The sequence below is a fragment of the Gossypium hirsutum genome, chromosome A12, assembly GCF_007990345.1.
Source record: "Gossypium hirsutum isolate 1008001.06 chromosome A12, Gossypium_hirsutum_v2.1, whole genome shotgun sequence".
NCBI lineage: Eukaryota > Viridiplantae > Streptophyta > Magnoliopsida > Malvales > Malvaceae > Gossypium > Gossypium hirsutum.
The window spans coordinates 100,458,290-100,483,295 of record NC_053435.1 but is presented as its reverse complement, the minus strand read 5'-3'; the positions used below and the strand labels follow the sequence as shown (position 1 = coordinate 100,483,295).

At 31.2% G+C, this 25,006-nt stretch overlaps 4 protein-coding genes across 5 annotated transcripts; 2 read left to right on the top strand and 2 right to left on the bottom strand.

Moving 5' to 3' along the window:
* The first annotated feature begins 11,365 nt into the window (after nucleotides 1-11,365).
* On the top strand, nucleotides 11,366-13,984 carry LOC107946874 (ubiquitin-conjugating enzyme E2 27). The gene is made up of 5 exons (XM_016881368.2): nucleotides 11,366-11,754; nucleotides 12,114-12,162; nucleotides 13,083-13,242; nucleotides 13,457-13,546; nucleotides 13,763-13,984. Exons 1-5 carry the CDS (start codon nucleotides 11,577-11,579, stop codon nucleotides 13,868-13,870), a joined length of 585 nt encoding a protein of 194 aa, XP_016736857.1. The 5' UTR covers nucleotides 11,366-11,576; the 3' UTR covers nucleotides 13,871-13,984.
* Nucleotides 13,985-14,446: 462 nt separating this feature from the next.
* Nucleotides 14,447-15,669, bottom strand: LOC121211085 (uncharacterized). Its single transcript, XM_041083301.1, has 3 exons — nucleotides 14,907-15,669; nucleotides 14,726-14,814; nucleotides 14,447-14,652 (listed from the first exon to the last, which is right to left on the bottom strand). The coding sequence occupies exons 1-3, from the start codon at nucleotides 15,409-15,411 to the stop codon at nucleotides 14,476-14,478; spliced, it is 771 nt and encodes a 256-aa protein (XP_040939235.1). The 5' UTR covers nucleotides 15,412-15,669; the 3' UTR covers nucleotides 14,447-14,475.
* Nucleotides 15,670-17,068: 1,399 nt separating this feature from the next.
* Nucleotides 17,069-19,175, top strand: LOC121211084 (mitochondrial import inner membrane translocase subunit TIM8). Its single transcript, XM_041083300.1, has 2 exons — nucleotides 17,069-17,226; nucleotides 18,802-19,175. Exons 1-2 carry the CDS (start codon nucleotides 17,179-17,181, stop codon nucleotides 18,988-18,990), a joined length of 237 nt encoding a protein of 78 aa, XP_040939234.1. The 5' UTR covers nucleotides 17,069-17,178; the 3' UTR covers nucleotides 18,991-19,175.
* Nucleotides 19,176-20,201: 1,026 nt separating this feature from the next.
* LOC107946871 (probable protein S-acyltransferase 7) lies at nucleotides 20,202-23,434 on the bottom strand. Of its 2 annotated transcripts, none has more exons than XM_016881364.2 (5): nucleotides 23,161-23,434; nucleotides 22,470-22,652; nucleotides 21,631-21,927; nucleotides 21,193-21,426; nucleotides 20,202-20,969 (listed from the first exon to the last, which is right to left on the bottom strand). In XM_016881364.2, the coding sequence occupies exons 1-5, from the start codon at nucleotides 23,254-23,256 to the stop codon at nucleotides 20,421-20,423; spliced, it is 1,359 nt and encodes a 452-aa protein (XP_016736853.2). In that variant the 5' UTR covers nucleotides 23,257-23,434; the 3' UTR covers nucleotides 20,202-20,420. The 2 variants fall into 2 exon arrangements, with proteins under 2 accessions (XP_016736853.2, XP_040939233.1); XM_041083299.1 differs by having other exon boundaries at nucleotides 22,470-22,546; nucleotides 23,161-23,384.
* Between the last annotated feature and the right edge of the window lie 1,572 nt (nucleotides 23,435-25,006).

Below are 25,006 nucleotides of genomic sequence, written 5' to 3'. Positions count from 1 at the left end.
TTATTTATTTTATTATTCATTTTATTTTTTCTTTGATTGTTAATATTGGTATTGAAGTGATATGCATTATATGATTATTGTCATTATATATACTACGAATTGCTTATTAGTACACTTATATTGTTATCATTCATTAGCGTAATATTTTATTCATATATCATTTTTAATATTACATTAATTCTTACCCAAATATGCAAAAAGGAAATTTTCAAAATAAGACAATGTTTTATATTTGGAAAATTCGAGAAATCGTACCCTAACTTACAGGGTTTTGATTTTTTCGTTGAACCTAAATAATCAAATACCCTTTTAGAATTAAAATACATAAGATTTCAAATAAAAAAATAAAGGCAAGCTTATTCTCAAAGGTTCAAGGTGTCGTGTCCTAACTTATGGGATGTGACATTTTGTTATCTCGAGACGAGAGGGTCTTTAATGTTTATTTTGATTTATTCAAGCAATTTTTAAGTAAAATTACAGGGATCGTATTTTTAAATTATTTTCAAGTTTTCAACTTTCGCCACTAAGATATGAATTAATCAATTAGGTATCAATTTTGAGCATTACGAGGGTGCTAATCCTTCCTCGTACGTATCCGACTCCTGAACCCATTTTTGGATTTTTGTAGACCAAAAAACATTGTTTTAATAAATTAAACCTCTTATTAAAACGATCAAAATAACGAGGTAACCCGATCACACCTCATAAAAAAAAAGATTGGTGGCGACTCCCATTTTCATTTTTTAAAATAAAAATTCGACCTTTAAAAAAAAGGTTTTGACAGTAGGTTTTATTTTTATAGGTCTTAACAGTCTATTAATTAACAATAAAGCTTTAACTAAAATATGTACAAGAGAGAAAAAATAAGAAAATAAAATTCTCTTGTATTTTCACTTTGTTTAATGCTTGGATATCAATCTGTAAAATCTAAGTGTGTTCTTGAGGTGTATTTGTACCAATAAATGAGTTAACTTTTTATAGGTGTTGGAGAGTGAAAGTCATATTTAATTGTAGCCCTACATGACAAAAGATTATTCTTTTTAAGAGAGAATTGATCCTTGTAAAATAACTAGTCGTTAAAAGGGAGACAGGATCCATCTTTTTGAAGGAAGACCGATCCTTTTTAGTAAGGGATCAATCATTTTTGTGGGGGATGGATCCTTTACCTCTCTACAATAGCCTATGCCTACCGCCACATTTTGTATAGTTTCCTTATTAAATCAACACTAGTCGTTCACTGTTTTGAGTGCATTTATATGGTTATCTCGATGTCTCATAACGATTCAATTATGGAAGTATTTTTTATTTCTATCTCCATTTGCCACCCATTCACATCTAGACTTCTATTGCCTTAGTAGTTCCTCATCATCTAATATTGTCTCTAACTTGGCTTTAAGCTTTGCTTCTAGAGTACTCAAATGATTAGAAAAATAAGAGTTATGCACTTTTTGAATACCCCGAATTCTTGCTTTAAGTTTTCTTTTCTTCCCAACCAAGTTCTCATAAATAATCTTGTTCCATAGTTTAGCCACAATAGTGAAAGTCTCAACTGTGTCAGTTATTAAGTTTTCAAGCTTCTAGGTTTCCTCAATAAAGTCATGAAAATTACTATGCCACAACCAAAAAGCTAAGAATCGTAATGGTTTAAGATGTTTTGGTGTTGTAGGCTCACCAAATTTAAGAAGTAAGGGTTTATAGTTTGATTTTAAAATTTCCAAACTATAAACTTTTGACTTCGGAGAAAATAATCTCACATCTAGTTACAAATAGCTCTATCCAATCTTTCAAAAGTATGTGTTCAACATTGAGCTATTTTACTTTTCTTCACTGCTCAAAATAGAATTAAAATCTCCTGCTAGAATTGTAACATTCCTAACACCCCCTGAGATAAAAATAGTGTTATTTTGAGATTTTGCACATGTTAGAATTTTCGGAGTATATAAAATAGAATTCATTATTATGACTAAATTATAGGGAATTAAAAAGACTTGTAGATTGAGAGAAATTAATTCGAGGTATCAACTAAATGGTAATAGTGCGAAAAGTGTTAGGCAAAGAGAGTTAAAAATTTAAATGACTAAATTGAATTAAAGGGGAAAGAGGAAGGATTAGAAAGGTAATTATACCAAAAGGGTGTCATGAAACAATGATGGAATTGTAGAGATTGTTAATAGGTAAAATGGTTTATTTCTAAAATAGATCATTATGAGAAAAATCTTATATTTGTTGAAAAATTATGAACCTTTTAATGATGTTGGAAATTGGGAATAAATATGGCAATTAATTTTGAAATGATAATGGATAGATTTTTTTATAATATTTTATTTATTAAATTAATTAGATATATTGGAAGAAAAATGTAGAGTTTCAACATTTTCTTTCTCCATCTTCACGCCACCTTCATCTATGTAAGAAAAAAAGTTTTGCTTTATTTCCAAATAAGTCTTCTCCACCATTTTTAACCAAACAAATCTTGAAAACTTTAAATTCTTTCATGGATTTTTAGTGGAATCAATAAAGCAACTTCATAGCAAGTTTTTTTGTTGTTGTAAAGTCAGCTACTGCTCATATTAGAGGAGAGAGAAATATGAAATTAGGGTTATTGGGTAATAGTTCAAGGTAAGGATGATAATGTTTCATTGTTAATTTCATGAATTAGTAAAATGATTATGTTTATTTTAAGTAAAAGTGCATGGAAACATTATCTTATTATTGTTTTGATATTGAATCTTGTATATTCTTTTTATGAAAATGAAGAAAAAGAAAAGAGGGATAGATCTCAAGTTGGTGACAAAGAGAAAGAGGTAGCTAAAGAGTGAAAGAAGAAGAAGGAAGTTCATCCAAGCATTTGGTTGTAAGTATTTCAAGAATTTTACTTTATCCAATAAAACCTAAGTAAAAACTTGTTAAATTGGTTATAATAATACTTATGTGATTAATCTACATGAGAAAATGTTGATAGTAATTATAAAATTTATTTAAAAGTAAAGGTGATAGAAGGTGAACTTAAATGACAAAGTGAATAGCTTATGTGTAGAGTATTTGAAGTAAAGAAGACTAAATTGCAAAGTGCATATAAATTAGATAACTGAAATAAAATAATTAGATACAGAACTTAAATGAAGTGTTAAATGATAGTAAAATTAAATGCCAAGTGTTATTTTGATGATTGTTGACTTTTATGTCAATAAGGACTAAATTGTAAAAAAAAGTATAAATTTTGAACTTTGTTTAATTGTTAAGTGAATGTAATGAATTTAACGTATTAAATGCTAATATAGACAATATGTGAACTAGTAGGATATACATGGCATATCATTAGGAAAGTTTTATACGTGCTAGTGATAGTGACATTTTAGTGCATTTCGTTGACTCTACACTTCGGTGTAAGATAGCGTATGCATGTTTGTTCTAATGATTCCGTGTTCATTTTACATATCCTACGTGTTTTATTAAGTCTACAATTGAGCTAAATTTTGAAATGGTAAATGGACTTATTAGTGAATTTGGTAAATAAATTATAAGATGTTAGTTTGAGATTTCTCAACAATTATTCTCTATTCAATTTCATTGTATATTATTACAAATTATGTATTTATATGTTAACATTGGTTAATTTCAATGGTAAGTATAATTTTTATCGTACTTACTAAGTTTTATAAGCTTAATGCGTTATTTTTCCAACACATAAATAAAGATTGGACTTGAAGCTCTAAAGTGAAGTTACAATTTCAATTTATCTCGTCATACCTCAAAGCTCAGAAGAGAGTATAGTTTTGATCTATTGAAATTAGATTATGGCATGTACATAGGTTAAATCAAAGTATATGTATAAGATTACTAGTGAAAATACTTGTAAATCTTGAATATTTTGTTTGCTTTTAAAAACTTGGTTAAACTTTGATTGAGATATATGTTGAATTACATGATGTTTTGATGGTGTTTATGTTTCATAATGTTTAGAAGTGTTATAGAATGATTGACGATATTTTAGAGCTGGTTTCATATGTTTCAAACATGCTTTAGACAATTTGCTCTCGATGTTGCAACATTGAATAGCCAATGTTGCAAGATTAGGCAAATTTATATTTAGTGTCGTGACACCACTTAGCCCAATGTCACAACATTGACTCCGTTTACTTTGATTTACTTCGAAAGGATCTCGAATAACCTTTGAATGTAATCAAACTTTGACAATAGCTAGGAAATGACCCAAACCACTCTAAATGAGCTTAATTATGTTCAAATGAAGTTTTGAAATTGAAGTTAAGGTTAAGTAGTCTTAGCATCCGAATGTGACATCCCTTGCTCGTGACATATTGATTCAACCCAGGCGAGGGGTGTTACAAGAATCCACAGTCAATTAAAAAATAAAAAAGATTTAAAAAAAATAAATGTTTTAAAAAGAAAGACACATGTCAATTTGTTGAAGTTGATTGTGGAATAAAAAAGTACACAATCAAAGTACAAAATACTCACCCATAGTAAAATGGGTAATTAATTGATACACCTCAAGTGAGTTTTTAAACTTCACAAGTGAGTTGAGGTTGGCAAGTGTGATATATTTTTATAGATTTTTATTTTATTTTTACTATACCCAATAATACACTTGTCAAATCCTCAACCTGCTTATAGTGTTTAAAAAATTTCACTGACAATATATCAAATAACTTTCTATAGTAAATAGTAAAAATTAAAAAAAATATTAAAAAAAAAGACACATTTTGGGATTGATTGTGTAATAAAAAACACACTACCAATATACCAAATATTAATATTTTTTTGTATTTTACTGGCAAAGAAAATTATGAATATTGATTTTGGTTCTAAAAATAGGAAGTGGAGAAAACAGATAGTGGTTGGCGGCTTGGTGGATGGATAAACATATAAATCAAACACTACATGCCAAAACTTGCATTATTGTAGTCTAAATTCATATGAATTTCGATTTCAATAGGATTGTATTTGTTAATAATTAATTCTAGCTATAATTATGCTCGAGAAAATTGGGGATTTCCGTAGGTTTCATTATCTCACAAGTCTTAGCAAGTCGTATTGCAATTGGTGCGGGAAAGACTTGCCTCCTTAAAAGCTTAAACCTGCATTGCTTTCTCCTGCTTTATTGTCTCGGCTAATCAACATTTTCCCAACAAATATTGACCACAAATATATCTTGACAGTAAGGATTAACTCTACAATTATAGATTAATTGGGTTGGTCTCATTTTCCACCTAATTATGAAATCATTAAAAATAAATTATTTTCATAAAACAGTAAATATTATTTTAGAGATATTTTGTATTTTCATATTTTTATATAAAATTTAAAAATATATATTCACACAATATTTAAACTTAAACTATCATAATATTTATTATCACAATTTTACTATTTTAACACTTAATTTTTATACTACTTTTTAATAAATTTGTAATTATATATAATTTTTTATTCATACTATAAGTGTGTAATAGTCTAATATACATAAACATTAAAGAAGGGTTAGACTCCAACTCTATGCCAAAATGAGTATATTTAACGTCATTTTAAAATAAAATTATACGTTTAATGTATATATAGAGAGAGAGATGGGCTGGAAACGAGTAGGATATTTTACGAAAAATAAAATTCAAGGTAGCACATGCATAGAAAAACTTACCAAAGCAAAGTTGCTAAGCTTACCAAAGTTTAATTTTATAAATGAAAATTAATTTTCACAAATTATTAATATTATTATCGATATAACACCATTTTGTATTTACATATTACATACACAAATAATTATATTTATTTAATATAAAAATAAATTGATGTATTTGTTTTTATAATGTGTATAATTAAATTAAAATCAAAATTTGATGAATATATATATTTTTATATTACCCCTTACTAATAATGATAAAATGTTCAGAATTAGTTTCTTTAGGCTTTGCTTGTAATCCCAACTTGTAGGTGCCAAAAAGATACCCTTCTTTGGGGGCTTGTTGATCAGTCGACATCTTCAAGCTAAATGCCGATGCTTGCAGTCTTGAATCTTACCTTCGGCACCGCTTTGGCTTTGAAGTCGATAAAGCAACCAGCTAGGTAAACCAATAAAACAACAACGGAGAGAGCACGGAAAACTGAGGCCCATGCACCATGAGAAGGACAATTGTGAAAACCAAGATGTTAGGATACAAACTCAGGCATGATGGAGCCATCACCAACTAAATTAAGCTTTGAGTTATCATTCCATGCCACTTAGGGTGAGATGGCATCTTAACAAGATATATAGATAGAACAAGGCCTTTTCTTTTTAATTTCAAAATTAAGAAACAAGTAAATCAATGAAAATAATGTAAGCTGTTTGAACTAATGCACCTTTTTTTTTTCTTGTAAATACCGCCATGACACCCCCTTCATTAAAGCAGTGAGCAGGCAATGCATTACTCTTCCTCAACTTTACCTTCTAGTACATCACTACAAGACTGAATCTTCAGTGCACCGTAACAATGCGAGGGAATGCGCTAGTAATAGTTCTCGAAAAAGAAATTATGTCCCAAAACCGGCCATGGCACAACTCATTAGCATCATATACTTTAATCATGTATCACAACATGTTTGAAAAGCTTGTAAGAAAATGGCATGGGGGGGGGGGTTATGAATGAAAGAGATGTAAGTCATGCATGAAAGATAAGAGGCAGTCAGGATAGCCAAAGGAGACTGCCTACAAACCAGTAAAAGGATTATTATATGTATATATAAATATAACATTCCTCTAGTTTGGGTTTAGGCAAGTCATCCTTGGCTACCAAACAAGACTCTTAATCTCCATACAAGACCACTCTTCCCTGCCCTAGTATTTTCTACTTTAGATGTTGGATCTATATGCACAGTCAATAATGGAGAAAAGCTCTATTTATAGCCATTGACAAATGATAAAGAAGCTGGATTGCAATTGCTGCAAAATAATTAGGTAATTCTTTTGTGCCTTTTTTGCAAAACATCCTATCATCAAAGTGGCTCTAATAGAATATATTCCAGCGAAGTTAAAGGACCAACATATATAGCAGATACTTAATTCCGAAAGTCACTCTTAATTTGATGATGCCAACGATGCAAGCCCAGAATTATTTATCATGGTTGACTCAACTTGATTTTCTTGGTTAATTAAAAGAAATTATTATTTGACCTTTCCATAAAATTAATAATTTAGTTTCAAGTTCAACCCTTTTAACTAAAAATATTATATTTTGATCCTTCTTAGAAATTAATAATTCAAGTCAAACCCTATAGCGTTATTTAAATGAAAAAAATTGTATTTCCGGTCCATCGAAAATCTTAATAATTTAATTTAAACCCTTTTAGCAAAGAATTTTTTAGCTTCTAACTTTCTAAAATTTTATAACTTTATCTTGAACTTTAAGATAAAGTTTTTGACTTTATCCATATTTATGTAGTCTAAAATTAATTCGAATTTAAAAATCTTAATTTTGGAGGGTTGTTATAGAAAACATGATAACAGTAACAAAATATTGTAATAAAGAAGGGAAGTGAGAAAGGAAAGGGAAAAATGCTTAGCCCTATTGCAATGTGGGACATGTAGATTAAGCAAGTTGATGTGAATCAGTTCATTTGACATTTAAAGACATTGCAAAGGGTGAAAATGATGTTATATTAAGGTGCAAGTCTGTGTCTACATTGTTCTTCGTCATCCATGTTTTTAGCCTTGAAGTTGTTTAAATCTAAAAGAATGGTACCCAATCAATGATCAATCATCAGCTTTGACATTCCTTATTATTTAGAGGAGAATATAATCCTTTTTACTTCAATTCAAGAAAAACAAAACCCTTTCAAAGTTTTGATAAAAAGGAAGAAATTTCATTGTAAGGTTTGATATTTAAAATAATTAAGGTTTAACTTGATTTGTTAATGTATTTGATAAATATAAGTTCAGGTTTTTGATACCAGTAAAAAATTGTTATTTTGAATGCACGACTGTCACCATCAATTCAAGCATTGATAATTGGTTTCCTTTGACTTAAATCCATAGTTAGAATGATGCCATTTTGACATTTTCAATTGCTTGGATTTGAAAAATGACACGATTCAATTTGGCATCTAATTTTTAGTAATTCCTTTTCTATTATTCCAAGCTTCTTGGATTCAAAAGTTTTCCTCCACGAGACTTACCTATCCCTCACTTGGATACAGCTTTATACCATTTGGGTGTTCTCCTATGGAATAATAAAGTATTCTTGTCAAAATATTACATTTGTCAGATTGTGGTAATGATAAATGGTGATTCTAGGAATGGTTGTAAAAAGAATTTTTTTTATAAAAATATTTCTAAACAAGCTGTTTTTTAAAGAAAAAGTAAAAAAATTAGCTCAAAAGCATTTTTTTTTTAAAATTGAAAAATTTAACTTCTCCCTAAAAGACACTTTTGAAAAACATTCTTAAATTAGGCCAAAATATTGCTCAAAAGGTGAAATCGTCTTTACAAATTTATTTTTTTAGGAACATGGCCCTTATTATATGAAGGCACAATGCAATTAATCTTTGGTTAATTGATGTAGAATCATGTTCCTTTCAACACTTCCCTCCTAAATAAGGGTCTAGATGTGTTTTCGAAAACGAGACGGAGATCTAAAATATGTTTTCATATATAACACCAATTACTTTTGTTGCTTTTAAGTTGTTGTGAACTAGAGTATATATGAATTATAAGATAACAGAGTAAAATTATGGGATGTCGGACCTTATGTTTTATCATATTATTTAATGCTTAAGTTAATTAGAGGCTCAATGAATTATGTTGTTTTGAGTCAATTGAGATGAAATAGATGAAAATGTCTAGAACTTATTTGAGATCAAGGCATCTTTCTCGCTTTATACCTTAGAATGGTGATCCAAACTTTGATGGGGATTCGTACTTGTGCGTGAACTTGCCTTAGTTTTTAGCTAATACTTTTTTGTGGATTAAGGTCAGTTGAGTCATACTTAAACATAATATTAACATATTTTATATTTGTTCAATCTTGATTCAATTTGAAAAATGAGTTCAAAATTTTATTCAAACCTGTCTATATGTATAAGTAGCTATTCAAGAACCCATTTTAAACCTGCACATAACATTTTAAAAATATATATTATTTAATGTTTTATATATTTTTCATTTATTAAAATTTTGTATATAAGCAATACACTTTTTTTTTAAATATTTATATTATAGTATTATATATTATTATAAATTTATTGTGTTATAATATAATATAAACTTAAAAAAATAGATCGACGTGAATTAAGTTTAAGCGGATTAAACCCAAACCTTAAATATTTAAACTCAAATTCTATCTAAATTTTAGATGGTCCTAATTTTACACTTGATAACTTCAATCTTTTTATCTATCCATTGTCAAAGTCGCGTCGCTTAGTTTGACTTTTGCTGTAGGTCTATTGAAGTTTGGGCCATGTGACCCATTAGCTATTTTGAGCTCATGACACTTCGGCTATGGTATGACAAGACATTTTAATGAAAGTTGGTGAAGTCTACAGATCCAGAATAGTATTACTTATTAAGGTGTTTTGCTCAAGAATATCCTACATCTCTATTCATATTAATTTTTTTATTGAGCTCAGTTTCCGAATAATTAGGCATTAATTATGAAAATATTTTTATTTTATAAAATAAATTATATTATTTTGAAAATTTTTATATAGAAAATAGATATATATTAAGTTTATTAAAATTTTTATTTTATCATTCAATTAAAACTTCATTTGTTATTTATAATAATTTTCATAATATATTTATTTCATAATCTTATTTTTCGAACTTATAGTGGGTTTGTCTAGCATATCTTTATATATTTCAATCGGTTTAGTGCATCCATAAATCTCATTAATTTAAGTTCCATCATTCTAATAGTATTTTAAAAAATAAAAATTTGAAAAGAAAATTTATTAATTCATTTTATGAATGAGATTATATAATTTTGGGGAAAAAAACAACAAATACCTGTTGTAAATGGTGGATGACAAACTTCATTAATCACAACAAAGGCTTCAACTTCAGCATCAAATGAACATTATGACATGTTGATAATTGACTCTATCACAACTCAAGCACGCCATATTTGGAGCAAGCACTTAAAACAATAAGGATATTAACCTCGGATGGTTCAAAGTAGTGAGCAAAAATTGACAAAAGAATTAAACATCCACCAAACTGGAGAGGATGTCGACAAAACCATATTTAAAATCACTTGCAAAAGCAAGATTACATACATAAGCAAAACTAAAAAACTTGCTAGAAGAACACACAAAAAATTATAAAAGTGAAGACTTATTAAGCAACAAATATATAAAATGTAAGACAACACGGGTCTAAACCGACTCGTGAAATAATTTATTATTCTGAAATACTCTTAAAACATAAATAAATTAAGAAGTTGATGAAGAACCATCCACTTTTAAAGAAAAACTGTTGGTTTCTGGTGGAGTTTTAGTGACAATAGTCAACGTCATTTGTTCATCACAACTTGTGAAAGTAACAAACAGGGGACAAAGCCAAAACGATTTTTTAGGGAGAGCCAAATGAAATTTTAATTTTTTATAATTTATATATTTATAATTTTTAAGTATTAAGTTAAATTTTTATAATTTTATGAGGCTAAAGTACAATTTTACTTTTACTAATTTAAATTTTTTTAAAAATTTGGAGGCCTAAATGATGATAATTTTTTAATTTAGAGGGCCGGGACCCATGCGAGCTCCCTAGAATCGCCTCTAGTAACAAATATATTCATAAAATAAATATACAAATTAAAAAAAGAGAAAAAAAAATAAAAATAAAAAAAGAAAAGAAAAGAAAAGAAGAGTGGCAGAAGAAACAAAAAGGGGAACGGGAACCACCCCAAAAACTTACAGTGTAATAAAAAAGTAAAGATGTTAAAAATATTAAATTATCATTATTCAACATGTTCTATTATTATAAGATTATTAATTAACAATGTCTTTTTTTTTATATTGTTGTAAAACAATGTCTTATTAATCTCAATTTATTTACTGTTTTCTCCTCTTATATTATTTAAAAGATAAAATTACCTTATTCATTTTTTGTTTCATTGTTAATTCTTAGAGAGTTAGAAAATGAAAGATAAGTCTAGTAGGGATGACAATAATTATATCGGATTAAGTTTTGAATAAAATTATAAAAATGTTATTAATGTCTAGTATTTTAATATTTTAAAATTTTAATCAAGTAGTTAGATTTATTTTTCTAAATCTGATTAAAATAAAATAAAATAAAATAAAAATCGAATTAAGAATTAGAATTCGAAATGATTTTTTTTATAAAAAAAAATAGCCCTATTTTTTCGGTAACCATTGCGAAAAGAAAAAGCAAAATCAGCTGCCGTCAATTATGAATTATCTCACTATTTTATTTTTCCAGCAAAGAAAAAAATAAATAAACTTGTAAAAGAGAGAGAAGGGAAGAGTGAAAAAAAGACTAATAGCGTAAAAAGAGTAAAGGGAAACGCTTTACTTATTGGGGCGTAGGGTTTTGATCCAACAAGGATAATTGAGAGAAGATGATAGACTTTGCTCGTGTTCAAAAGGAGCTACAAGAATGTAGCAGAGAAAAAGACTCTTCGGGCATTAGGGTCTCTCCAAAATCAGACAATCTTGCTCGCTTGACTGGCATCATCCCTGGTCCCCTTGGCACTCCTTATGAAGGGGGCTCCTTTGAAATCGATATCACATTGCCTGGTATTTCACTATCCATTTCTTCTCTTTCTTTACATTAATTTTCATGGGTTTGTTTTTAAAGTTTAATTCCCCCCTCCCCCCTTTTTAGTTGAGAAATTTGGCTGAGGGAAAGGTTTTTTTTTTTTTTGGTTTTTATAATGGGTAAGTTTTCCTTATTTTTCAGGAAAAGAATGAATCTTTTATAATTATAAACTTGGGATGTTGAGCTTTTCTCCGTAAAGTAATGGAAGATTGCTTTTTGAATGAAATGTTGCTGGATACTACCGATTGGGTGATAGTTTAAGGAAAGTTAGCCGTGTTTGAAATGGGATGGGTCATGGATTATTGATGCTTGTTAGTGATTGGTTTCTATTTTGCAGATGGGTATCCATTTGAGCCTCCCAAAATGAAGTTTGTGACGAAAGTTTGGTAGGAAAACTAACAAGCATCATCTTGTTTTACTTGCATATTTATTATTCTTTTGTTAATTGCACCTGATAGTTGAATTGGTTTTCTGGTAATCTAGTACAATGTGGGTGTGATTGATGGAGCAATAATGACTGTACTTAAGATCTTAGGCCTCCCTTGGAAAAAAACAGCCTATGAAGAGTGAAGAAGTTAGTTAATTGCCGTTATGTATGTTTGTGGTCTTAATCTAGTTTCTAAGCTTTTTTTATTATTTTTGTTGTGCATTGTTCCTTATATGACTTGGCTGGATAAACTATTGATAATCTTGCACATTTCTTTTAATCCTTTTGCGCTGATGAAAAATCTTGGATTAATAAACTTGACTTGGGTATCTAATCCTGAATTTGCACAACCGTATGGTTTGCACTTTCTCTCACTCATCGTATAGCTGAAACTGAATAGGGCCTTTTTAAAAATCATGGTTTTGTTCCTTATAATAGATTAGATTTGCATTAAAGTAATTTCTTTTCTCTTTCTTTCCCCATTTCTTGAAAGAATACTCTAATAATATGTATAAACAATTTCCTTTTGTTTACTGCCTGGTTCATATGCACCACTGTTAAAATCATTCTTGTACTCGAGGATATTGAAAGGAGAAAAGAAAAAGAGAAATATACCGTTGCCAATGCATGTTATTGCAACTAGCCCAAGTTGGTACAAATGGCTTTTTTCCCCCTTGAATATGTTTTGCATGTGGATTTCAGAAGCAAAACTTTGTTGAATGTGACACCATAAACAAGATGCATCCGAATTTAGGATTAGATTATTGACAAGTTATAGTCTATTGTTCTTGATGCGTAAAGATGAAATGACTAATGATTGATTAAGTTTTGACGGTGGTTAACTCTTGAAACTTCCTTCTGTTCTATTAACCACCCAAGGCACCCAAACATCAGCAGCCAAAGTGGGGCGATATGCCTGGATATATTGAAGGACCAGTGGAGTCCTGCACTCACTCTTAAGACAGCTCTTCTTTCTGTTCAAGCTTTGCTTTCAGCTCCTGAACCTGATGATCCTCAAGATGCTGTAGTAGCACAACAGGTTTGATTTGCTCGAGTCCAATCTATCCCATGTTTCTTTATAAGAAGGTTCCGTTGTCTTTTTTTATTGGCCTTATTTGAATGTGCAATAGTTTGTAGATTACTAAACCTATGTATGTTGTCAGTCCAGCTTCGATTCTTGGATTTTAATAATTTCTGTTGAAGTTTTTGTCACTCTATCTAGCCATTTAGTTTTCCCCCGTTCTCTAATGCAGTATCTTAGAGAGTATCAGACATTTGTTGGTACAGCTCGTTACTGGACAGAAAGTTTTGCCAAGGCCTCTTCTTTAGGGGTTGAGGAAAAGGTTTGTATTCCTTATTTATCTAGATATTCATACAATCAAGTAAATATTTCTTGCGAAGTATGCACTGAGCAAATCCTTGATGTAGTATCTTTTCTAATAATAGACATTAGCAATGTATCAGACGCACTCTTTGAATATTTGTTGGTAATGGGTCAATATCGACCACCATATATATTTAATGAACTAAATTTTCTATGACAAATTGGATGGGTTCAGGTACAACGACTCGTGGAAATGGGTTTTCCTGATGGTTTGGTGAGAAGTACTCTAGAAGCAGTTGGGGGTGATGAAAACCTGGCCCTTGAAAAGCTTTTATCCAGCTGATCTGTGCTGGAGCTGCCAATTGTTCTACATCTTTTAGTAATTCTTCACCTACCTGGTGAATTTGAACGCCATACAATGACACAATTATATCTGAATATAAGCTGTTTCTAATTACTGAGTTCTGATTCCATAAATTTCCATTTTTCGTTGACCATGCTTATAACTTTTGTTCGATGAAATGTTGTTACTTGCATTTTGTTTAACGGCAGCTTCGAGTTGCCATTGCTGGTTTTCTTGAATATTATGTGTATGCTAAGTCTCCTTTCTGATCAATTAATTACTAATTACTGGAATGATGTAAATTCTGTGGGATTACCAAGCTTCCCTGTTCAGTTGTGTTTCCGGAATTACTGGGCAACTGTGAGCAGCCGGTGAGATCCAGGTGGATCTAATCAGGATTGGAATTCAAGACTTTGAGGCATTGAACTATTCAAGCATTTTCCCTTCATTGCATTTAGCTATCATATTCTATAATCTATATATGACATTTGGTTCATTTAATTTCATACAGTTCCTATCGGGTACAATTACAGAAGTCGTAACCAAGGATAGAAGAGAATGAAAGAAGAAAGAAAGAAAACGCAATGAGCTCGTTTCATTTACATTTATGATTTAACATTGCTGCTGGATTTTGAGAAATGTCGGTTTAACTTTTGGTCGCCACAAGAAGGGTAATAACATGATTTAACTTTGAGAAAGTTCTTTACTGGTTTTCCCGTAGGTATCACCCTTCTAAATCTCATCTTTCTTCTTCCTCTCCTCTTTAACTTGCTGCTCGGTTCCTGTAAGAACCAACAAAAGCCCATAATTAGTGCATGTAGAGAAATTTGATGCCCTTCGTTTTGATTGAATTACCTCAGTGGATGATAAAGATTCAAAAATCTCTTTGGCAGCATTGATATCGGTATCGCTCAACGACCCTTTGATCAGCAAATCATCTTTGCCTGCATGCATGAAAACCAGCAAGTTTTACAGCTTTGTTCATAAAGATTGATTTAAACAATTCATTCATCAAGAGTTGAGATCAACAACTCACTAGAATAATCATCTTCCTTTTCGTTTTCAGTAAGGTAAAATTTAAAACTTGGTGATCCAGGACAAGTAAGGCAAGGACGGCGTTCTTTGTTAACCCTTCCAATTTCTTCAACAATCTTCTTATGGGCTTCTTTTTCTTCCAACCTTAGCTTTTCCATGGACCTGGTCTCTTTATCTATCAACTTACGAGCTTCAGCATTGTTACCATCTTCTTTGTTTTCCCCTTCGCCTGCAACACTAAGGATATCCTTCTCAGAAACCATGGGCTGGGGTGCTATGTTTGCAGACCCTACGTTATCATCATCAGGCTCCAGAGACAAAACGGCGCTACTTTTTCGGTCACTGCAGGAGCCATCCTCTGGACAATGCTGGAGCAGTATTTGTTTAGAAAGATTTGATCCAAACCTACGTTTCTCAATCTCCTGCAGTTTCCGGGTGAGAAGAGGCGGCACTTTAGGCTGAATCTCATCATTTTCATGGTCTACCTTTGATGTTTGGCTCCCCATTGATGGAAATGAAAGCAGCTTAGACAGAAATGAAGGGAGAGGAAGCCAAATGGATGATAATGGATAATGTTTATATCAAAGCTTATATACATACATACATCTCTTATTTGGGTTATGAACTAGTAATTCAACTGTGGGAAATATAGTTATTTTATAAATCAATATATACCTTTGATTATTTGTTTGGTATACATTTACTATTTTTATCCTGCTGGTTTGCTGATGATAAGATTGTTCATTTGCTAACAGTAAACAAGTACAAGGGGTCAGCATGTTAGCAGTTGAACGTGATATATATTATTTACTGTTGAATTGATTTTCAGGACTCGGAATGAATACTCACACTCAAAATTGGGCGAAAAATTAATAATAAATAATAATTTTTGGAAGACCTAGAATTTTTTTTTAAAAATTTTAAGAGTTTAATGAGATTTTTTTTAAAATTGGGTCTAACTAAAATTTTTAATTTTTTTTTGAGATTAATGAGATTTTTTTTAATATTTTAAGTGAACTAATTAAAAATAAAAAAAAGTATAATTGAAATTTCAAAAATTTGAAGGGGTCTAATTAAATTTTTTTAAAAGCTTCAAGGAGAAATATTAAAAAAAAAACATAATTTCCCAAAATTTTGAAGGGGGAAGGCCCTAAACACTTTAAGTAGTCCTTTATTGTAAATAAATTCATAAAGGGGATGAGCTCCTTTCAATTCTCAAAACCTAAAAGAATAACATGGATGACATTCCGACTCCTAAAAACTTGCATAAAAGTTATAGGGAGTTTTAATTGTTTTATTCAGTGTAATTGAAGCTCTTAGCTCATGTACAAACTTATATGATATAAGTAAAAAAGAAAGAATTGCATCCCCTTTTTACTCTTCTCTTCTCTTCTTTCTTTCTTTTAAAGTTTCTTTTTTTTTAAATAGTTTTTAAATAAAATTTAAATTTTTATATATTCAATAGTTTTTATATGATTTTGCAATTTTTTAAAATAAATTTATTGATTAATTTTTTTTATTTTTATTTTTACTATATGTTATAAATATGGCGTGACATGTGCCGTGCTTAACTCAAAAAACAAAAAAAAAAGATAATTAGCTTTAATAGTCACAAAGCTATTTTGATGTATTTTAATAGTTCAAGTATTCAATTAAGTGAAAAAAAAGGTAAATTTTTTTATTAAGCCTTTTAAACCTAAATTTTATTTAAATTAATTTTTATTCGACTTTATATTATTTCCCATATTCATATTTGAATTTTTGGGGATTCGAATAGCAAACATATGATAAAAAAATGTTAAATGCAAATTTTTGCATGTTCAAATATATAGCAAATAATATTTAGTTTGGGTTTAGGTAATAATACTAAAAACATTTGTAAATAATTCGTAGATTCAAAATTTTAAGTAGATTATGAATTCGAATTTAGATAATTTAAAAAGACCCAAATACCCAACTCGCTGTGGTGGTAAAATTAGTTACCAGAACTGTAAATTAAAAGATTTCACCGCACTGCCATTCCCCATCCAAATGGACCATAGTAATTTTAATGGGGCTAATTCGGGAACCAACTTTTGGGGCCTTTAAAAGGAAAAGATTTAACCCATAAGAGAGAATTAATGGGCTTACACTGGTCATGTGCTTAGTCCAGCCCATCTACATACAGTATTTCTTTAGGGTTTTGCGAATTTGATGTGTTTGAAAGAGGGTTTTAGGCTAATTTTCCTTTTGGCTGCCATTTCCAACGTAGTGCTAAATTTAGTCTTCTCCAAATGGATGCATCAGCTCTCAATTCTCCTGATTTGCAACGATTCCTCAATGTATGCTCTCTCTCATTTTTTTGTTTCATTGCATAAATAACCTGTTAATTGCTCTTATTTCTGGTAATTTTATCACCCAAAGTTCAAACCTTCTCTGATTTGATGATTTGATGGGTTTTACACTGTTGGAGTTTTGATTTTATTGCCTTTGTAAAGATTTTAGTTTCAAATAAAATATAAAGCAAAATCATGGTGGTAAGTCAGGCTAATTTGTTCATGGCATTCCCTTAAGTTATTTTATATGATATATTTTGCAGTTTCCTTTTTAGGGTTCGCGTAACTGGTGCCTATGGGCACAGGTTGATAATTGTTACCAGATCATGAGTTTTTTCTTTTGTATTTAGTATTTTACTAACTTTGAATTTAAGAAAAAATGGTGCTGCTAATTAGACGTTGCTTTCTGTATTTATCTCTTTAACCGGTTCCACTAATTATTGTTTGGCACTTTTTTAAGAGTTTTGCTAACGAGTGTCTTGAGATTACACTTTTAGGTAAGCTAATATACTATTTATCATAAGATTATTATATTAAAGGTAATATTTGCAACTTTATTGATCATTTCAATACATTAGATAGAGATGTTACTGTATAGAGTAGCTTTGAAGAGTGCTTTTAAGACACTCTTTAGCAAAATCCTTTAAAAGAAAGATATTTATGTAATATCTTCTTTATCAGAAGTTAATAGTCTGAGGATTTTTGTTTGTTCATTTTATAAAATAGTTTCATCATTTTGCACAAAACTATGTATATTAAGTGGTATATTCTAGGTGGAACCATTAGATTCTGGTTTGCTTTTACTCTCAGTGGCAGTTTGTAGTATTATTTTTTAGTCTAGATTTTGTTAGTGAATGACCTAAGCACACTTTGAGGTTAGTATTTCTGGTTACAGTAATTTTCTCTTACAATTGCAGTTGGTGACAGTTTATACACTGATTTTCAGTCCAATGAGAGAAAATATTACTTAATACGAAAACCTTAGAAAGTACTCTTAGGACATTAGTATGCAAGATCCATTTAGTATTTATTGGCATGTTGTGTGTATGATACAATTAGCATATTCTATAGGAAGAACTTTGAAAGGAGTCCACAAAAATAAACATGAGGGACTTCAGTTATAGGTAAACATTATTTCCACATCTGCCCATGCATATCCTTTGTCCATACTAGGTTTGAAGGAGACAAATGTATCATATTCTTCTGTTGATTTGTTGGCCAACATAGGCTAAGCATGAGTGTACAAATAACGGGATCCTTGTACAAGTCTTCGGCGCACCTGGTATTTGAAAGTGCAAAATAGAGAGAAGGTAGGATTAGGAGCATGTATAGCTCTGAGAAAATTATGTAGGAATGGAAACTTCTAATTATATGCTGAGTGCTTTTGTCAAACTTTTTGAGTCAATTACACTCATGTCAATAATTCAATAAGGGGATTTATAATTAGTCTAATCGCTTAATGGTTGTTAATTGTGATGGATTAAATTCGAAAATATTTTCTTATGTGGCCTTTCCAGTACATTGAGAAGCTTATGATCTTGCCATTTTAGGCTCTTGATTTATTTTGTTGTGGCTATACAGCAAGAAAAGGAAAAAGCCATGGTCAATGAGATGGTGGCAAAGCTTACAAGTGTGTGCTGGGACAAGTGTATCACAAGTACTCCTGGGAACAAATTCAGCTCGAGTGAATCTGCTTGTCTTTCTAATTGTGCTCAACGATACATGGACTTGACACTCATCATTATGAAACGCGTTCAGTCAATGCAGTAACCTGGAGGAGACTATGCCTGCAGTCGTGGTTACAAGTTGTGAGCTTTTCTTGCAAAATCTGCTGTATTTTTTAAACCAATACTCGTATTCTGTTAAAATTCCTACAGAAGGACATCCCTTGCAGTGGGTTACAAATTAATTATCTCAAGATTTTATGTGGGCTTAAAAGAGTTTGCCTTGGCATCCATCTTGTTTCTTTTTTATTCTTGGGGACTCACCAGCTATCCCATTTGTATTTTATTGTGCCAGTATTTACCACTTTTACATGTCAAAATGTCATTATCAGAGGAAAGAGTCCTGAATCTCACATCGACAGTGTTCTAGAATTAGTCTTGGGATTCAAGTATTCACACCAACTTCAGTGTGTGATATATCTTTTTGGACAAAATATGGGACCTAATAGGTCGAAATGGACGATATTTCACCGATTGGTGTGAGTAGAGCACCTTAGAATCAGTCAATGGTAGGCGCCAAAGGTAATCAGAGTGCTCGTTTGTCCCTAAAGACAAGTCAAGGTTTGGCCCATTCTATGAATGAATCATTAAAGCAGCGTTCAGGCTTTAGAAATGGCTAATTTTTATTTTTATTCTCTTTTTCGCAATCCGACGCCCTTACTGGTGAAGTTTTGTTTACTCCAATTTTAACTTCACGTTACTGTTTTATTTTATTCTCTTTGTTGTAGATTGATTTTCTTCTGGTATTTTTATCATAATTAACATTTTATATAAACGTCATACTGCCTTTTTTAACGCTTTTGTAAATGGCCAATTGGTCAGTTCATTGGTTTGGTTTTATAAAAATTCATTTAAAAAATATTAAATAAGATAAAATTTGGTTCAATCAATATTTTTTTAATTCGGTTCAATTAATCTATACTGATTTACTGTCAGCTTTTTATTAGTCAAACTGGTACACTGATAAGTTTCTGGTGTAGTTCCAACTTGCGTATTTTCATTGAAACCCATTATTCACCGAAAAAGAACAACTACTGCAGAAGGATGAGATGTTCATCTCACACGATGTAACAGCAACTTCCGCAATAGGACGTAAGCTCTAAATTCTTCATTTTTCTTTAAGCATTCAACACAGCGAGACACGGTCACTACGGTCGATTGCATATATAAGCCTCTGCACGGTTTGCCGTGGCTTACTGCCATTTAAGTGGAAGCATTTTTAAATGAAGTAAAAAAGCGTAAACCCAGGCCAAAATATCACTGAAACCATTTTTTTTCTCTCTCTGTTGGGGAGGAATAAAACTGCCCCAAGGTATCGTATTAACACAACCCATTACACTCTGGCCAAATGAAATAACACAACTCATTACACGGTACAAAACAGTTTAGCATGTGAAAAATTAAAGCATTTGGTTCCAATCAACACCAAACAGAATGCGCACCATTTTTTTTTCCTGTTTCATTTTTATTTTCTGTTCATTTTACAGTTGATAACCTCATTTCAAATTGTTGATTCTGGTTTGTAGATTCCCCATTGCTCTTACCATTCATCCTCTTAGATTCTCCAATTCTGGACAGAGGAAGAATCTCGGGTGATATTTCCCATCTTTCACTGTTTCTTCCCCAACTCGAACGTCTAGGATGATGCATGACACCACGCCCCTCCGTGTTATCCGGAGGAAGGATCCTACTGAAATCAGGAGATACATCAGGCAATCTGCTGTCCTTGTCGCTGTAGTCAACACTGTGTTGTTCTTCATAATCGCTAATATCTCCTAAAGCCTCATCCCAAACTGGCTTTCTCCCCATTTCGATGTCTCCAATGGCTTTCCCGTTGTTTGGACTGATAAAACCTCCACTCACTGTTCTCGGTGCAATTGCTGGTTCCTTTGGAACCTTTTCCCTGAGGTTTATCTTGGATGGAGGAACACTGGTGCAGAATACCTCCAAGAAGTTCCTGATGACCCCTTTGTTGTATGGATTCTCATGACGATCATACCGGTACCTAAAATTCTCGTATGTAGACTGCCAAAAGCATAAAAAAGAACTTGGTCATTTCCAGCTGAAGATAATGCAAAGCACTAAAAATAGAACACCACAAGATTCAAACACAATAAACTTATGTCGTAGGTTTAGAAGTAGTCCGTGGTTTACTGGAAAAGCGATATACGTTAAAACAGATTCGAAGTGCTAGAATTTGAAATTTTTGACAGTATGAACGTATAATGAACCGGAATATAAATATTACCTGGTTTGTACTGATTAGATACAAATGAAAGACAGTCAATCCACCAACAAACCAAACTGAAATGAAGGTGTAGATTATTAGCACAATGGAGGCAGGGGTTTTAGTCATCGCTTTCCAGACTGTAGCCTCCTCGCCATTCATGATCCTCCGGATATAAACCCAGCAAAATCCGTGCACGTATAAACAAAGTAGAGTTGTAGAGAAGACAAACATGAAGAAGAATCGGTAATTCCGCTGCACCAAAAGGAGCAGAAAACAAAAATCAGAGACACTGTAAAGGGATCGTGCCTATATCAAAATGAGGGGAAAACAAAGGGCTTTAAACAGATGTTAAGGAACTAAAGAAATAGCCAAAAAAAGTTCACGAAAACATAGTGCTGCTGCCACCACTAGTTTGGAAGAAGAAAATAGAGTATCACGTAAAACAATTTGTATTACCAGTCCGATACACTGACCAACCCAAGGGCAGTGGTGGTCAAATCTGTCAACGCAGTTATTGCATATCGAACAGTGAGAACATCGGGGAGGTCTGTACAGCATGCATGTATCACAATATTTGATCTTCACACTTATACCATTGACAATCACATCCTTTGTACGCGGTAATCGTAATGGTGGAGTTTGGCCAGGCCGAACTTCAGTCATTCCTTCATAACCTTCAGGTTCGGGCGGGTGCAAGTTTCGTGGAATTATACCGGGATCTCTTCCTGAGGCTAGTAGAAGAAGAGTTATATCCTGAGGAAACATAAGTCAACTGTAACTAGTTATATTTGCAGTGATTTTGGAATATCAAACCAATTATCACAAACAAGTTTGAATATCAAAATGTGATTTAAGAATACAAAATAAACTTTTTATTTTTGTACAAAATTAAGTATTGAATTGATAACTTGAGGAAACACTGGAACTGCATTCAACGATCAATAGCAAATACGATGGTAGAACTTGTATTCTAAGGCTAGCGACCATCGATGTTTAGTATCGTATTTAGAGAGTTGTATCCTGTCGTAAAATCACCTTAGACACTACCGTTTCCAAGAGTTCGTTATGCCGAACGTCAGTGACACAAAAAAGCACTCTATATGCAGACAATCACTAGCAAAACTAAATGATTCATGACATCTTTCATACAATAGCAGAAATGCGAGCATCAACATTTAATAACCATACCAGATCATAAAATCAACATAAACAATATATTCAATACGCAGAACATCAGTGACAAAAAGCAGCATACATGAAAAACAATGGTGTTTTAACGAAGGGAATGAACTAACAGATAAAGTGAGAGCCACAACAACAGCCATTATTGATATTCCGAGGTGATGAGGGAAGTCATCCATTAATTTTCTTGCTACAAAGACGCAGAAGACAGCAACAGGAGCAACAATTAAGAAGATGGTGAAGAAAAGGGATCTCACATCAGGTCCAAATATAAATCTTCCTCCCAAAACAAATACCTGCAGAAGAAAACAAAAAGACCCAGAAACGATTGGCATAAACAATAGTTAAAATAAAAGCATTATATTTATACTCTGCAGCTCAATTTTCCCAGAATTATTTTTCCCTAGATTAATTTACAATTGAGACTTAATTGATCTTCCATATGCTTACAGTTGGTCAGATTGTTCATTAAAAAAAAAGTTGGGTCATATTGCAACATCTCAATTAATTCACAAAAATTCACATCAAGCTTAATCAATTGCCTTTCACTTCCAAATGATCCTTATTCAAATCAACCTCATGAACTACCAAAGAACTAAAACCGAGAAAATTCAATTACCCAAACACCTTTTTGTTTTGTTACCAAACTTTAAACACAAAAAAGAACCCTTTCCCATCAATCATATCGCAATAAAAACTCATAAACAGACACTTTTGATTCCATCAAATCAACCCTAAATTTCAGATCTTTGATAAACAAACCATCAAAAGAGATATAAAAGAAAGTTTTTTTTTTTTGCTTACATTGCTGCCTTTCCAAGCTTTATAAGTTCTAATGAAACCATCACCATGATTAGCTTCATCAGCCAAATCTGGTCGAGGAGGCTGAAAACCGTTCATCTTCCAAAATTTCAACCTTTTTCCTTTCCTCTCAATTAAGTAGAGAGAAATGAAGAATAACAGTAGTAAAAGGGGGAAAAAAAAAAGCTTCCTTGGCGAAAAGCAGCAAAAAAAATAGAAAAGGCGGCTCTTTTTTTAATTTTGGGTTGGCTTTTTTTCAACTTTTTCCCTTATATTGAAGGCAACATTTTGCATTGACTTTTCATAACTTTATATAACTTAGCCAATCAGCAACCGCCGTCTAAGGTGGCCATGGTCCAACGTCGAGCTGGTCAACAGTTTCAAAATTGCTCTAAAGATTCCCATTTATGTGGGTATATATTAATTAGTAATTTAATATTTCATTATACTATCAAATAAGATAAAATAATAATATTAGCCATTAAGAACAAGACAAGGCCAGGTTAAGAATATGATGTGGATAGACATATAATAAACTGTAGGTAAATTCTCATTTTCTGACAAGACAGGTTTGTATGCATGTATGTATGATAATGTTGACCCTCAATACAGTGGCATTCCCACAAATACATATGATTCTGACTCTGCGATGCCCGTGTCACTGCCAGCCAATGGTTCATGATGTCCCATTTCATTAATGGAATGGGAACACACTCCGGATCGTTGAAGAATAAGTTTTTTATAGCACCTCGGATAAATCTATAATTTTATATATGAATTTTAATTTTGTGTAAATTTATACATAAAATTTTAAATTGATTTAATTTTTACGAATTATTAATATAATATTATTTTATATTTATATATGTTACACATATAAATAATTATAGTTATCCAGTATAAAAATAAATTGATGTATTTATTTCTTCAAATATTTATGATTAAATTAAAATTAAAATTTTAAGTATATATTTGAATCACAATTAGAGTTTCACGTATATAATTACAACAAATTAAAATCCATATATGCAATGCACATTAAATTAAAGTTTATATATAATTTTAATATTTATAACATCAAATGAAATAAAATATTAACCGATTCTTTTTAAATAATAATTAAGAATCAATATTAAAAAAAACCAATATTATTAAGAAATTGGATTCATAAAAGTTTCCATCTTTAAAATTTTGCCAAAATTCCCAAGTAAATATTGGAATTTTTTTAATAAATTTCAATTATGAAAATTACGAAAAGAGGAGCAGGGATTTTACTAAAAATAATCTAGAAATCTACAGGGATTTTACTAAAAAAAATCTAGAAATCTAACTTAATGCAATATAAGCCTAATGTAAAGTTGGAAAAAATAATTAAAACGTGGTTGTCATGGGAGTAGACATCTATTTCTTCTCCACTGATAATTAAAAATATCATTGTCGTTGGAGTGGAATCATGCAATAAAAAGACAAAAATACTAAAAAGTCAAAAGCAATTTTGGTAGAGAGAAAAGACTAGCTTGTAATGTTGGAGCATGCCATGACAAATATCTAATCTAAAGTTCTTTCATTGGAGCCACGTAACTTTGTTTGCCGGAGGATGCAGTCGAGTGCATAAAATGTTTCTCCTTCAACTTCCAAGATGTTGACCATACTGCTTCTCTAATTCAATTCATCTAACTGACTGTAGCTTCAGCAATTTGTAACATCAATTAAGTGATTTCTGCTTGTATCTTTTTAACATCTAATTAACTGGCTTGTATTTTAACTCGTTGATATATGTGAGTCTTTATCATTATCACTACATCTTGAAATTTGGTTGTATCAAATTTTATACTAAATTTAGGGGCAT